The sequence below is a fragment of the Colletotrichum tamarilloi genome, assembly GCF_030869305.1.
Source record: "Colletotrichum tamarilloi strain Tom-12 chromosome Unknown Scaffold_102.1, whole genome shotgun sequence".
NCBI lineage: Eukaryota > Fungi > Ascomycota > Sordariomycetes > Glomerellales > Glomerellaceae > Colletotrichum > Colletotrichum tamarilloi.
In genome coordinates, this window is record NW_026849485.1 from 1 (window position 1) to 13,566 (window position 13,566).

Here is a 13,566-nt window from a genome sequence, read left to right on the forward strand (position 1 = left end):
TCCTCGAGAGCCTGACGAAGCTGATCTTCTGTATATTGAGGCATTATATATAGAAGAAGACATGTGCAAAAGATGAGCCCATTTGGACGCGAATTGAAAATGTTGTGATAAAAGGAGGTTGGGGGTGGGCATTGGGTTGTGGTGGATTTTCGCGTTTTTGTGGGTGCCAGAAACAGGGGGGTGCCAGGAAGTGGGTATGTTGACTTACCTCTCCATATGTCTTCATCTTTTTCCGGTCGTTCTTGATTCGATTCTTCTCCTCCTTGGCTGCCTTGCGCTCCACCTTAGCTGCCTTTCTTACCGCCTTTTTCTCCTTCTTCTCCTTACGCTTCTGTCGGCATCCTTTCCTGGGGAACTCGCTATTCGTACCCTGAAGGACTCGACCAGGATGTATGATGGCGAGAATAAGCAATGCCAACATCATGGGGAAGGCGTCTAGGGCATATGCGTATGCTTCTGTGAAAGGTATTGGGTTCTCTTCAGGAGTCATGCCTCCGGTAAACTCGACGAGACGGAAGATGATCCGGGCCTTGGCGTGCCAATAGCTGTCAGTCAAACTGCGTTCAAAGGCATCGTAGAGGGCAGGATGAGGGTAGGACTAACCGTGATTGCAAGCAAAGCTGCATAAAGTGCAAACTGAAGGGCTTTCCAGTTCCGTCGTGGCATGTAGCCTTCTTCATCCTCGCGGTCGTACGACCCGCCTTCCAGTCCGTACATATCTTCCCTGTTCATTTGTAGAGCACGATAATGGAAGCGAGCCATCAACATCAAGAAAACCACAATGAAGCCCTCTTGAACACCCATGCCGATGATGTAGATCTTGACCCCCTTTGCCCTTGTATTAGGCTCTACTGTTGGGCCAGCCATGACACCTCCCGTGGCCTGCACAATGAATGTGGCGATGTCGGCAACGACGAAGATGCGCCCGAGCCATCTTGCTGGAATGTAGCAAACTCGAGGCTCCCCGCCTGGTCGGAAGAAGTAAACCATTCGCGCAAATGTCATGTAAACAAAGGCGTTGAGCCATACAGGAGCCAACAGGAATAACACCTGATGGCCTGTGGCGTACCCCTGGGCTTGTTGATCTTGCGAGCCATATGCGTGAAGAATGAATGCGCCCATTTCCCAGCTTGCCGCCATAAGAACTGTCCATGTGAAAGGCTGTCCGGCGATTGATGTCAGTACTTATACTCTTCACTAACGTATTCCGATGGATGGCATTGCTCTTGGTGGAAACAGAGGAAGATTTCAAGTGGAGTCTCGGATGTATCATCATACCTTTCGGTACCATATCGCTTCGATAAGATGAACTAAAGTCAGAACACCAAATATCGAAGCTGTTGCAATCGCAGGTGTCAATTCGGGATGGAAGTTGTAATTTGAATTGCAGGCGTCCCAAGGAACCGCTCCATTCGGTCCCGGCACCGCACTCGTGCAGTCTGTTCTCGGAGGATCATCATCGCCATCGTCCCGAATCATCAGCGTTGGTGTTGGGAACATTACGCTTGCTTCGGTAGTGCCAAAGGAAAATAAGAAGAGAAAGATGAGGATGAACAAATACTAGTCTTTACAGCGAGCAAACATAGGAGGACGTCTGATCTGGTGATCGTTGTGTCTAGAAACTGTAGATCGGCTGTTTTTCCACTAGATATTATTGACGACTTTGTTAAACCAATCCTTCAAGTTGGCTTCGATATCCAACTTAAAGATGCTGGGCACTGAAAGACTATCTCAAAGCGGCATTGACTACGTTCCGAGAGTTTAGGGTGCCAAGGCTGGTGCCTAGAGGGAAAGCAAGTTGGTCGACCTCTGTGTCTCGCAAATGACGCGTCCTCCCTACAGCACCGCCGGCGACTCGGCATGATCGACCCTCCATTGATCCTCCGGGGTCACTTCTAAGCGGGTCTAGTTGTAACAGACCACTATCCAACCAACACGAGAAACGTGTGCAACAGGGGTAAGGGGTCTGAAATGTGACGACGGTTAGCGACTTTTTGAGCTTTTGTGGTGACAATGCTTCTTTTTACAGATGAAGCTTTGACGAGCCATTGGTTCAAGTTGGTTCTTACAAGAAACCGGACTTTGGCTGGGCGGTTACTCCGTCTCTTGATAACGCCAACCTGTGTTTGTTGACCTAAAAAAGCCTTTCTCCGATTCTGTGTACCAACCGTGGAATCATCGTCTAAGACCCGATCATCGAACTCAGCTCCTGACAATACAAAAGAGACTCAGTGTTCCCTTACGTGCTTTTAAAGATAGAGCCAAAAGTGTCAGATCTTTCAGATGGTGTATTTCAGATAATATCAATATTGCAATATAACCGCCGGGGAGAATATTTCTACCCTGCCATGCCTTCGCCTCTTTCTGTAAAGTAGTCTATGAATCCTGTATTGCAATACTCGCATCCATGTCTAAGAGTTCTTGGCGCTAGCCATACCCATTGGCTTACAACTAATGTGCCTCTCCCCCCTCTCAAGGAAGTTGAGAAATGATTTTGACCACCGCATCGCCGAATTGGCTTGTTGTCGCCGTTCCCCCCAAGTCCGAAGTCCGGATACCAGACTCAATCGCATCGCTAACAGCCTTGCAGATAAGATCAGATGCTTCGGGCATGTTGAGAGAGTAACGGAACATCATGGCAACAGAAAGGATCATGCCAACAGGATTGACCAACTGCTTCCCGGCGATGTCTGGCGCGGATCCATGAACTGGCTCATACAAGCCTTTGATCATGCTGCTGCCGGATTGCGGTGGGATACCTCGCAAACTAGCGCTGGGGAGAAGACCAATGCTGCCAGCAATGGCGCTTCCTTGATCACTAATGATGTCACCAAATAGATTGCTCGTCAACACGATGCCGTTGAGCTTGGTCGGGTTGCAGGCCAGAGTCATGGCGGCACTGTCCACAAGCTGGTGCTCGAAACGGACATCGGGGAACTCTTTGCTCAAGATTTCGGTGACGACGCGACGCCAGAAGCTGCCGCAAGCTGCGAGCACATTTGCTTTGTCAAGGCTGATGACGGGCTTAGGCGGTGTTGTTAACCTAGCCAGGTTGCCAGCCAACCGCGCCGCTCTTGCAACCTCTTCATAGGTGTACTGGTCCGTATCTTTGGCAATGAGATCGCCGCGCTCTCGGTGCCCAAAATAAATACCACCAGTAAGCTCGCGAACGATGAGAATGTCAGTGCCTCTGCAAATTTCAGCTTTCATTGGCGACGTGTCAACTAGGGACGGGGCGGGGAAATTGATCGGACGCAGGTTGCCGAATGCATCTAGTTCGCGGCGCAGAGTTCCGAGACTCGCGGCTTCAACGGATGGAACTTGTCCAGCCCATTTCTTTGGAGCTCATGTGGTCAGCAAGGCGGTTTGTCGAAGGCGGTACCGGCATGGGTGTCTTACAGGGCCACCGACTGCGCCTAGAAGGATTGCATCGGCCTCCTTTGCATCTTGAAGAGCTTCGGGAAGGATCGGCTTTCCGTGGAGATCAAATGATGCCTGTAACGAAAAGGGTTAGAAAGCGTAACAATACGCGGTTTGGCAGAAACTTCGATGTCGACATACTCCGCCTATGGGGTGATGCGTTAGGTTGAACCTGATTTCGGGGTGGCGGAGGGCGACTTCATGAAGGACCTTGAGCCCCTCAGACATGACCTGCATTTATGATTAATGACTGGACTCATCCGCCTCAAAGGGTGTGTGGGTGAACTGGGGAAGTTGAGCATACCTCTGGCCCAGCGTAATCTCCACCAAAAACAACGATCTTGAACGTAGCAGACATTTTGACAAATTAAAATTCTCGGTGGTTTGGCTGAGAAGTTAGATGGAAAAGCGATTGAACAGAATTGCACAGAATTGCTGAGTCTTCGTAAATGAGATCTAGATCGAGTTTTTCTTCTTCAAGTATACACATGGCTCCCAATTGAATTTGTCCATTCTCATGCTTGGTTTTGCAATTGTTTCCTTCGAGCCGAGCTCGGCCAGACAAAACTTGAGGGTTCATGATGTTGACGCTGCTTGCCTGCCGGACAATGCATTGGAAGTAAGCAGTTCCAGTGACAGAGAGAGAAGACTGTGCATTCAGGCTGAGGATGTGACGGGAATGCGAATCTATCCGAAGATCAGGGGCTCACCCGCCCTGCGAGTATGATGATTTTGCTGACCTTGCATATGGCCCTGGTCCCGGCTAGTCGACCGTCTTACGATTCCAACGAAGAAACAAGGGTCCATTAGTCTTTTGGCCCTGGCGCCCCAACAGAACCCCCTTCGATTCAGTCAATCGGAACTCGGCGGCAAGACAATACTGATTATAGGCATCCTCCGTGTGACCGTGTCACAAAACCCCCGAGAAAGTTTAAATCCCCAGGCCCACACGGCCGTCCCCAACGGAACCATGGAGCAGCGCGTACAGCCAAGGGACTTTGCATACGGCACAGCCAGTTTAGATTGGAGACGGGCTCAATGAGATACTATGGCTAGAGTACTGCTACTACAGATAGTGCCGTTCCCGATACGTCGGACAACGCGTTGTAAGACTTCCACAGCTGTATGGTCAAGCGGCAAATGCTCAAGCTAGAGATTGTGATCAGACGCTGACAGTCAGCTGTTGAAGATAACCAACTTGAGAGTGCGGATTAACGTAATTAGCGTCTCGTTCCCGGAACCAAGCATTGCAGTACAATAGAGCCGTATTCGAGCTTGATTCAAATGGGGGCTATCGTCACTTTGGTTAACTCCCATTGTTGAATTAAGCTGTCATTCTATCACTACAATTTTTCTGTAGTGACTTGTTCTACCGGCTGTCGGCACCACAATTCTCTTTTTTCTTGCGAAACATCTGCTACCATGGGTTCTATTCCCGCATACTCTTCAGCGCCTGGCGAGAGCGAGAGCGAGATCCTCTTCGGAGTTCGCCAGCCGAAGACGGACGTAGAATGGAGCAAGATCGGCTTTACGCCTTTTCAAGGTCAGTCCATTTGTGAATGGGGTCACTATGGTCTGATGTCAGCCAACATGGTGCAACCGATGACACCCGTTAAACGAGCTTTTGGGTTGGATGGGTGGTAATAACAGTGCTTAGTAAACGGCCACATCGAATGCACATTTACAGTCAAGTCCGGCACTTGGAGCCAACCGCGCTGGGTACAGGAGCCTTACATAAAAGTTCACGGCCTGTCCCCAGCGCTTAATTACGGGCAGCAAGCCTTTGAGGGGCTACGCGTCTTTCGCAGCGAGTCAGGTAGCGTCCAGCTTTTCCGGCTAGCGAGCCATGCGGCCCGGTTCGCGCGGTCTGCCGCTGCCGTTGACATTCCGGCCGTCCCGGCCGACTTGTTTGCCAAATCGGTGCGGTTGGCCGTTCAACTCAACAGCGATTTTGTACCTCCGTTCGAGGGTGGGTGCTCCATGTATGTGCGTCCAGTCGTCTTTGCAAGCAGCCCGACTATGAACATGTACACGGCGGAGGAGTACACGTTCGCCGTCTTGGTCACGCCGGTCGGGCTGTTGTATGGGGCAACGGGCCTCAAAGCGTTAGTTGTGGAGGGATTCGACCGTACGGCGCCGAAAGGCACCGGCGCCTTCAAAGTCGGTGGGAATTACGGGCCCACCATTCCGATAATGGGACGGGCACGAAAGCAAGGTTACGGCTTGACGCTCCACCTAGACGCCGAGACGCAGTCCTTCATCCACGAGTTCTCTGCTAGCGGCTTTATTGGAATCAAGGCAGAATCTGCGGAGACTGGAGCTCCGCCTACGATGGTCATTCCCAAAGACGAGCATATCCTCCCAAGTATCACAGTTGACAGCGTGGGACAAATTGCCCAGGAACTTGGATGGAAGGTTGAGAAGCGTCCCGTAAGTTTTGAGTTCCTCGTTTGATCCACCACCATGAGCCAACTGCTCCCTCAACGTTCCATTCCTCTCTTCAACGTTCCATGTGGGGGAGGACCGAGATCTCGGCGGAAGTCTTTGAGTTTTATGGGAGATTACCGCTAATAATGTCCCGGCGCCATGGCTTTAGATCCCGTTCACTGATCTTGGCGACTTTTCTGAGGTCTACACCGTCGGCACCGCATCATCGCTGGTGCCCGTAAGCGCCATTGAGCGCGAGTCGACTGGCGAGCGGTTCGCGTTTACCGTCGATGCGCAGTCTCCGCAATCCGCTTATGCCAGGTTGACAGACAGGTTGCAAGGAATCAAGCGGGGACTGTATAAAGAGCCGTGGGGTTGGGTGGAAGAACTCGATGGCGTAGCTTTGCGCAATGACATTGAGCGGATCACCAACACTAGGTCAGTGAAGTCTCCGGAGTAACTCTCGGTACCGAGGTCTTGAGACGGTGAACGACTCACGTTTTTTGTTTTTGAATTTGTAGGTATCATACAAAGCGGATAGACTCCAACTGTGGCCAGTGGGCGGAGATGGATAGAGTTGCGCATTGCTCAAGATAGATTGCTTTCCCAAGCCCATCAGTGTTATTCCGCTCAAATACGCAGTACGAATACGTATGGAGCTTTGCTGTGTGCTTTCGTTTCTTAAAAACCGGGCCGGTGAGCATCCCCTTGAAACCTACCAAGGCGTGCTCCGTGTTGACTCCTGGTGGAATCAATAGGGGACTGGGTATCCGTAATATATCGTGATTTCAGGAGATGGATCCACGAGTAAGATGCTCGAGCTACGGGCGTGTTCATTTTGCGGGGGTCTTGGAGACTTGAAGTATTACAGCTATCCCACGTTGCATCTATAATTGTGTTCTAATGATTTCGAGTGACAGCGCAAACATTACCCAGGAAGAGTATCCTAGTCGTTGAGTCAGTCAATCCACTAAACTCGGGCAAGCTAACTAGAATGTCGGTTCTAGAGCAGGTAGCCAAGCGTTGCAATGCTCCTCTACAGACATGACTTAGGCCAATCATTCTACCATGGGTACGATGCGATCACATCTTCGGCCGCTGTTTCGCAGTTTGCCTCGCTTGCAGAAAGACATACCTTTGCTACACTACTTCAGGTATTGGCGATGTGGGATATAGTTTCCGATGAACAGCCGTTGTATTCGCTCGAGTCAGTCACCCGCCTACATCGTACCACAGCTGCTTGCGATCCAGAAATGCCATAGGGAACATGCAGCATGGCCAGAATTTGGCCCCGGCTTCCCCGTCTGAACCCCAGTAACAGCCATTCTAGGCCTTTAAGGTCTGCCCTGGCTCCTACTGATGTAGCCTGCAGCCACTGCAGCTACTGCTGACCAAAGATGGTGTAAGGGTCTTTTGGATATGAACCTGGACCCCGAAATTAGCTTTCCAAGGGTTTCTACACCGAGGTCGTCGCTGTCCAATGTCAATAGTCGCGCCTAGACCTACATGAAAACTGCGGAAAACAATATTCAGGATTGGGCTTACATTGCCAAGCTGCCAACACTCAAGCACCGAAATCATTGACAGTCACCGAAGACGTAGCGCGCGCGCAAAAGCTTGGAGGCCATACTGATACCCGTACGGTATACGCTTACACTCTATTACTCCGTACACTAAGTACCTAGATATGGGACGACTACGGCCTGTTCAACTCCATGCCCTGCTGAACTACGGGTCGAGACCCTGCATAAATCCAGCCCCTTCCACCATCCGTAGAGCCCACATGTGCATGATCACCATGCCATGACATCTCGGGCAGGTTTAGCCTTGAGTTCCTTTGCGACACCACCCTGTGAGGCTTTGCGACCCGTCAAGACGTCGTAGATGCGTTTGCCAAATTGGTTGAAGGCATTTGTCATGCCGCCCATCTTGGTCAGTTTCTTCTCGAGCACGGACAACCGAAATTCGAATGTCTCGCCGTCGACAGTCAGCACGTTGCGATCCAGGTCGATCTCAATGTTGGTTCCTGTCTGCGCCTTCTCGTAAAACAAGGGATCGTCGATGGTGAAGCCCCACAGACCCAAGGACGGCTGGTTTCGGCTGTAAATGAACGCGAATGCCTTTGCAATCACACATTCGACACCGACGCCTAATACAGTAATGTCTGGTCAGCCACCATTACGAGCGAAGGAACGGCACGAAGGAACGAAGGATGGTGATGATGATGATGATGATGATGATGATGATGATGATCACTTCGGAGAGTCATTTCTCCCGGCGGACAAACTCATTGACGGACAATGCGGCGGTAAGAATCGCCGAGAGCGAGGGGGCATATGTGCAAAGTAAGATGCAAAGGATTGAGGGAATGAGACTCCGACGCACCTAGTAAAGCTTGCACAGCCTCTTGACGACTAGATCCACAGCCAAACGCATCGCCAGCAACAATGACTTTGTGACCTTCCTTAACGAGCTGCCGGAATTCCGGGTTGGTGAACTCGAGGCAATGAGTGCCGAGCTCCTCGTTGTTCTTGGATGTGAGAAGGTATTGTGCAGGCGCAAGCTATTTGCGGGACGGCCCGTTAGAACATTGTTTCTTGTGCGCCTCTTTTGCTGGCTTCATGTGCGATTCGCGAATCAGAAGCAAAGCAAGGGAAAGGTGGCTTACCGCATCGGTGTCAACAAAATCTCCTAGACGGAAGATCTTACTCCTAATGGTCCCGGAGCCGGGCTTAGCCTGATCGGCGGCCGCGTCCTCGCCGGACGGGCTGGGTCCCTGGTCCTCCGCGACGTCCTTCGCATCCTCTTCGGCATCTTGGCCTGGTGGCTCCACCCATTGCGGTTGGCTGAGGATACCATCGGCAAGGGATCCTTTACCCTTGACGGCGGCCCATCGATCCGCTGGGATGAGGTCAATAAGATCTTGTGGAGAAGTGACAGCCATGTCAAAAGACGACGCAGCCACCGTTGCAGCGGACGCCAAACTGCCGATAGCCCCTGTCATGCCAGTTATTAGCTTACATTGTCCAGCGTTGCACTTTCCCAGCTGAGTTTGGGTCTCGAGAGGGTCTTGAGAGGGGTTTCTGGTGCAATATCACAAAACTGCTCGCGGGTCCACCTGGAAACGGGGCATATCTGCGGGCAGTTTTGGCCAAAAAGGGACAGGCAGGGAAATAAGAACGATCGTGAGTGTATCCCACGAGACTTACCCTTGCCCATACGGTTCTCGAAATTGCGGTTCTGACTGCTGAGCCAGACTTCCCCAGGTTTGGCCATGTCAGCGCCCATTCCCACACAATAGCTGCATCCAGGGATGCCAATGATGAAGCCCGCTCTCTCGTAAATGTCTGCGAGGCCTGTCTTTCGAAGGTAGTCGGCGATGGGGCGGCTTCCGGGGACGACTCGGCGCTATCCTCGGGCCACCGGCTTCCTTCCCGCGTCCAGGCCAGCCTGCAGCACAAGCGCGCCCATGACAAGATCCTCCTCCGCTGTTGTGCAAGCACCGATGAAGACACCATCAAGGTGAGTACCTGCCACATCAGACACCGGCACTACATCATCGGGGCTCGGGTACTTGGCCACAAAGGGCTCGACCAGAGAGACGTCGATAGTATGTGACTCCGCATAGGAGCATCCTTCGTCGGGCTTGAAGTAGTACGATGCGGTCCTGTGATGGGCTGTTTTACGGGCATCGATAAAGTCCTTAGTGACTTCGTCAGGAACAAATATCCCTGTGATGCCACCAAACTCCTGATTTCGAGGTTAGCAACCCTGAAACTTCGTGCAAAGTGCCAAGGGTCTGCATGCCGTGCCGGCGGGATAAAGAGGAATCGGACTAGTGAGAGCAAAAAGGGTAAAAACAAAGGCAATTGCTTACGGTAGTCATGTTTGCAATGGCAAAGCGGGCGTCAGAACTCAACCATCGGCACCCGGGGCCCGTATACTCAACTACCCGATCCGCAGCCACCGTATTCCGTTTGAGCTGCTGAAGAATATAGAGGATAATATCTTTACCTCCGACTCCGCGCTGGGGCTTACCCACAAGGTGGATCTCGACGACCTCGGGAACTTTGAACCAGATCTCTCCAGTAACCAGAGCCATCGTGACCTCGGTTGCACCCAGTCCAATCGCAAGACAACCGTCGGCCCCAGAGCTACACGTGTGCGAATCCGAGCCAATGATGATTTGGCCTGGTTGGGCCCGCTCACGGTAGAACTCGGTGTGCATGATGGTGTAATTGTTGCCCTGGAACTGTGTCATCTTGAACTTCTTACGAGCAAAGTCCATCTCGCCAACCAGCTTCTGCACAAGGGGCGTATCCATCAGCCTTGGATCAACCACATGATCGCCAGCCAACCAGAAGTTGGAATTCGAAAAGATTCCAGGGTCTCCCAGCTTGTTGTAGACTTGAAGCATGCCCTAGTTCAACGTCAGCAAGCCATCCAAGCCTGTGAGGATTTAGAGGTGAGGGTAAAGTGTAAACATACATGCCAGCTAGCCTCGCTAGCCATGATCCAGTCGACAGAAACTCTAATCGTATCCCCTGTTCGGACCCATCCTGTGCGAGTCACGTCATGCAGAGCAAATATCTTCTCTGTAACATTCATGGGGCGGCGGCTGGCAGGCCGGCTTACTAGGGGAACGATCGGTCCCCCCCGTCGATCGCTGGAATTCAGACTCTCGAGCCCTGGTGAAGGAATTCGGTCCCGATCAGTTCTCATTCAATAAAAGCGGCAAGGCCAGGGGTGGGCTGGAAGTTCGCGGCACAGAAAAGGAAAGGAAGTATGCTTACATGCTGATGTGAGCAGAATCAGCTCGCTGCGGTCCGTTGCGCTTGACTCCCCGGTCCAGGTCAAACCCATACCGCCGTAGTCGGGGGACGCCGTGGCGATGCTGACGACCTGCAGAATTGTTTTCGCCTCTTTCTCCTTGCCATCTCGCTGCAGTCTAGCTGCCAAGGCAGAAAGAACAACTAGAGGGTGCTCGGAGCTTTCAGTCTCTACATCCGACGTTCCTAATCTGGGCATCAGGTCTGTCTAGCGATGAACAGGGGATATGGGCATTTGGATACTTACCACCGTTAGGTGTCCGCTCGTCTTTCAAGTGGAGATCTCGTGTTGCAGCCAACAGCTGCAGGAGCTGCTCGTTGAAGCTCTGTTCCGCCATGCTTGTGTGAAGTATTCAGCAATGAACGATGTGCAACCTTTGATTGAATCTTGTAGATGCTGTGTATTACTCCGACGGTAGAATGGGCGACCAAGACACAAACCTGGCCCAAGGCTTCTTTAATAGATATAATAAGGATATCATGAGCTTCAAGATTGAATTCAAATTACCATTGATTTTTTATTCTGTCATTCACCTGGCGCTGGGAATGTCTCGTCAGCTGGAAAAGCGAAGGTCAGATTGGACGCAAAGTCATCCCCTGATCCATCCGTGCGGGCGTCTGTGCAGCGTCTAAACAGCTCGTAAATCTCAATGTCTACGACAGGTGTATGTGACTTCACTGCTTCTCATATTTCAAAAGTGTTCTATTCCAGTCGTATCCAAACCAGACACGTTGTTGTGACAGACGCTGCATCGTCAGCATGTTTGAAAAGCCATGGCTGCAGGGGGGGATGAAATCATTCTGGCTCCGATGCTGCGGTGGCCGGCCCCACAGAGAAGTTCCGTCTTCGGGCGCCCTCCTCTGTTTAGTGAGTTGCTCTGTAAGCTCAACCACTTCGAATGATCGAAAGACATCAATCGTTCCATGCGTTCATCCGGAGTCCGTGTATCTACCGAGCTGGGCTAGATGGCTATGCGAAGAATCCCATGTGCTGATTTGATAGTTTGGCTCTGCTTGCTTGGCCAAGAGACTGAAATCGCACATCTCCTGAATTACTCGTGAGAACTAAGACGGGTTCACGGCATGCCTTGCTCCACAATACGAGCTTCTTTACATGGGCAGAAAAAGTTAAACATGACTTCGATGTCTTGTCCTTTTGGCGACCTGGGCGTGTGTAACGTTCAAGATACGGTTGAGGCTGACTGAGAAGCACAGGCATCAGAACGACCCGGATTTTGGCACACATGGGTCACCTTGCAATTTGGCACCACATGAGAAGTGGGTTGAGTAACACGTATAGAATGATATTGATTTGTGAACATGTTTGATAACAGGCCTATTCTACACCAGCAAACTTAGATAACCACCCAATTTGACAGTACTCCTCCGTTTCCCATGCTACTCTGACTCCGTGCCACAGTTGTTTGTTTCCGTTTCTGTTACTTTCCTAGCTCAGCTTCGCTCCATGTCGCAGTAAACGCTCAACCATTGCTTTGTTCCCACTTTCTGCCGCTCTGTAGAGAGGCGTGCAACCGTCCGGGTCCAAGAAGTCGACGTCAGCTCCATGCTCCGCAAGCATGGTCACCATTGGACCTTGGTTGTTTTGCGTCGCGTAGTGAATTGGGGCCAGCCCAGCTTTATCCGCGGCATTGACATCCGAACCGTGGAGGATCAGCGTTTTAGCCACATTGATGTGGCCGTGTGTTGCTGCAATGTGCAAAGGGCTTCCTTGAGTTGGTCTCGCAAACCTTCCCCATATTGTCAGCAAATGGACGTGCAAAGTAATGGAGCTTTTGATCGTTGCTGAGATTTAGGGCAGAAAAATGAAATGTGAGAGATTCCGGATGAGTACTTATATAAGAAATCCTCATCTGTGCTCTTAAGGAAGTGATGGTGGGACGAAGTGAGATATACAACTTACCCCTAATGTGAGGATATCTTCTGTTGAAAGGTCTGACATGTCTTCGTGTCTGCTGTTCGGTGTCATGAGTGTCATGCTGGCGTCTAATGTCCACGGCTCGATGAATTCGACAGTGTTCAAGTTGTGGGGGATTCCAGCCGAATATGAGCTCGCGTCAAGGTCATCAGTGACGGCGTTTCGTTGCAGCGTCCGTGGAGCAGCTTCTCCAGACACTCCCATTTCCGAAGCAGGGAAAATTACTGCTGCCTGCCCAAAGTCTTGGGTCGACTCATGCGGCGGGGTCTGAAGTGAACCGAACGGATCGGCAAGTGCTGCGGTGTATGTGAGGTCCTGCAGAATCTCATTAGCCCAGACTCTCGTGACAATGGTACCGTAAAGACGCGTAAGCACACTTGCTGTGACCGTTGGGGGTGAAGAAGAAGCGCTTCTTGACCTCCTCGTCGTTGTTGCTGATGTTGCTGTGGATGATGACGCGACATGGCTCGTTGCTGAAGCGGCTGCTGCGGCACTCTTTCCCTTGGCTCCTAGAATAACTCGACTTGTTGGTTTCTAAACGTTTCTTCTCTATTGGATGGATGATAACGGATGATGTTGTGGCATGTGCTCTGGCATGTGCTGTGGCATGTGCTGGACTGGGCTGGGCTGGGAGTGAGGGTAAAGATAGTGAAGTGAGGGTGTAGGCAGGGTAAGGTATGTTGGTTTTGAGGTTGCATACGGGACTTTCGCTTTGCCAGTCGGTTTTGTGTTCTCCTCCGCTCGGCCGGGTTGACTGTAAGGGCCATCAAAAGAGACCTCATGTCACCCTCGCAGCTCATGGTGTTCATGGTGGCGGCAACTGTAAATAAACTACTCAGAGCACAACCTGCACTCGGTCCGTATAGCGAAGAAAATAAAGACTAAAAGAGTACGGAATGCAGTCAAGCGCTGAACTTGCAGGAAGCTGCAGAAATATTTCTTAACCGCATCAGA

At 51.4% G+C, this 13,566-nt stretch overlaps 6 protein-coding genes across 6 annotated transcripts; 1 reads left to right on the forward strand and 5 right to left on the reverse strand.

The window, feature by feature from the left end:
* Window positions 1-43: 43 nt before the first annotated feature.
* Window positions 44-1,500, reverse strand: CTAM01_13683 (RTA1 domain-containing protein; the record flags this gene model as incomplete). The annotated part of the gene is made up of 3 exons (XM_060529685.1): window positions 44-529; window positions 604-1,161; window positions 1,279-1,500. 3 exons carry the CDS (start codon window positions 1,498-1,500, stop codon window positions 44-46), a joined length of 1,266 nt encoding a protein of 421 aa, XP_060375696.1.
* A 972-nt stretch (window positions 1,501-2,472) lies between these two features.
* Window positions 2,473-3,778, reverse strand: CTAM01_13684 (3-isopropylmalate dehydrogenase; the record flags this gene model as incomplete). Its single annotated transcript, XM_060529686.1, has 4 exons — window positions 2,473-3,336; window positions 3,400-3,495; window positions 3,562-3,651; window positions 3,725-3,778. The coding sequence occupies 4 exons, from the start codon at window positions 3,776-3,778 to the stop codon at window positions 2,473-2,475; spliced, it is 1,104 nt and encodes a 367-aa protein (XP_060375697.1).
* A 1,064-nt stretch (window positions 3,779-4,842) lies between these two features.
* CTAM01_13685 (branched-chain-amino-acid aminotransferase) lies at window positions 4,843-6,307 on the forward strand (the record flags this gene model as incomplete). The annotated part of the gene is made up of 3 exons (XM_060529687.1): window positions 4,843-4,963; window positions 5,078-5,850; window positions 6,017-6,307. 3 exons carry the CDS (start codon window positions 4,843-4,845, stop codon window positions 6,305-6,307), a joined length of 1,185 nt encoding a protein of 394 aa, XP_060375698.1.
* Window positions 6,308-7,640: 1,333 nt separating this feature from the next.
* Window positions 7,641-11,014, reverse strand: CTAM01_13686 (3-isopropylmalate dehydratase large subunit 2; the record flags this gene model as incomplete). Its single annotated transcript, XM_060529688.1, has 9 exons — window positions 7,641-7,996; window positions 8,233-8,410; window positions 8,516-8,844; window positions 9,057-9,207; window positions 9,271-9,597; window positions 9,725-10,267; window positions 10,336-10,535; window positions 10,641-10,862; window positions 10,924-11,014. The coding sequence occupies 9 exons, from the start codon at window positions 11,012-11,014 to the stop codon at window positions 7,641-7,643; spliced, it is 2,397 nt and encodes a 798-aa protein (XP_060375699.1).
* A 1,109-nt stretch (window positions 11,015-12,123) lies between these two features.
* CTAM01_13687 (uncharacterized protein) lies at window positions 12,124-12,402 on the reverse strand (the record flags this gene model as incomplete). Its single annotated transcript, XM_060529689.1, has 1 exon — window positions 12,124-12,402. A coding segment is annotated over one exon (279 nt), but the record flags the coding sequence as incomplete, so codon positions are not given.
* Window positions 12,403-12,555: 153 nt separating this feature from the next.
* Window positions 12,556-13,421, reverse strand: CTAM01_13688 (uncharacterized protein; the record flags this gene model as incomplete). The annotated part of the gene is made up of 3 exons (XM_060529690.1): window positions 12,556-12,908; window positions 12,988-13,239; window positions 13,313-13,421. The coding sequence occupies 3 exons, from the start codon at window positions 13,419-13,421 to the stop codon at window positions 12,556-12,558; spliced, it is 714 nt and encodes a 237-aa protein (XP_060375701.1).
* Between the last annotated feature and the right edge of the window lie 145 nt (window positions 13,422-13,566).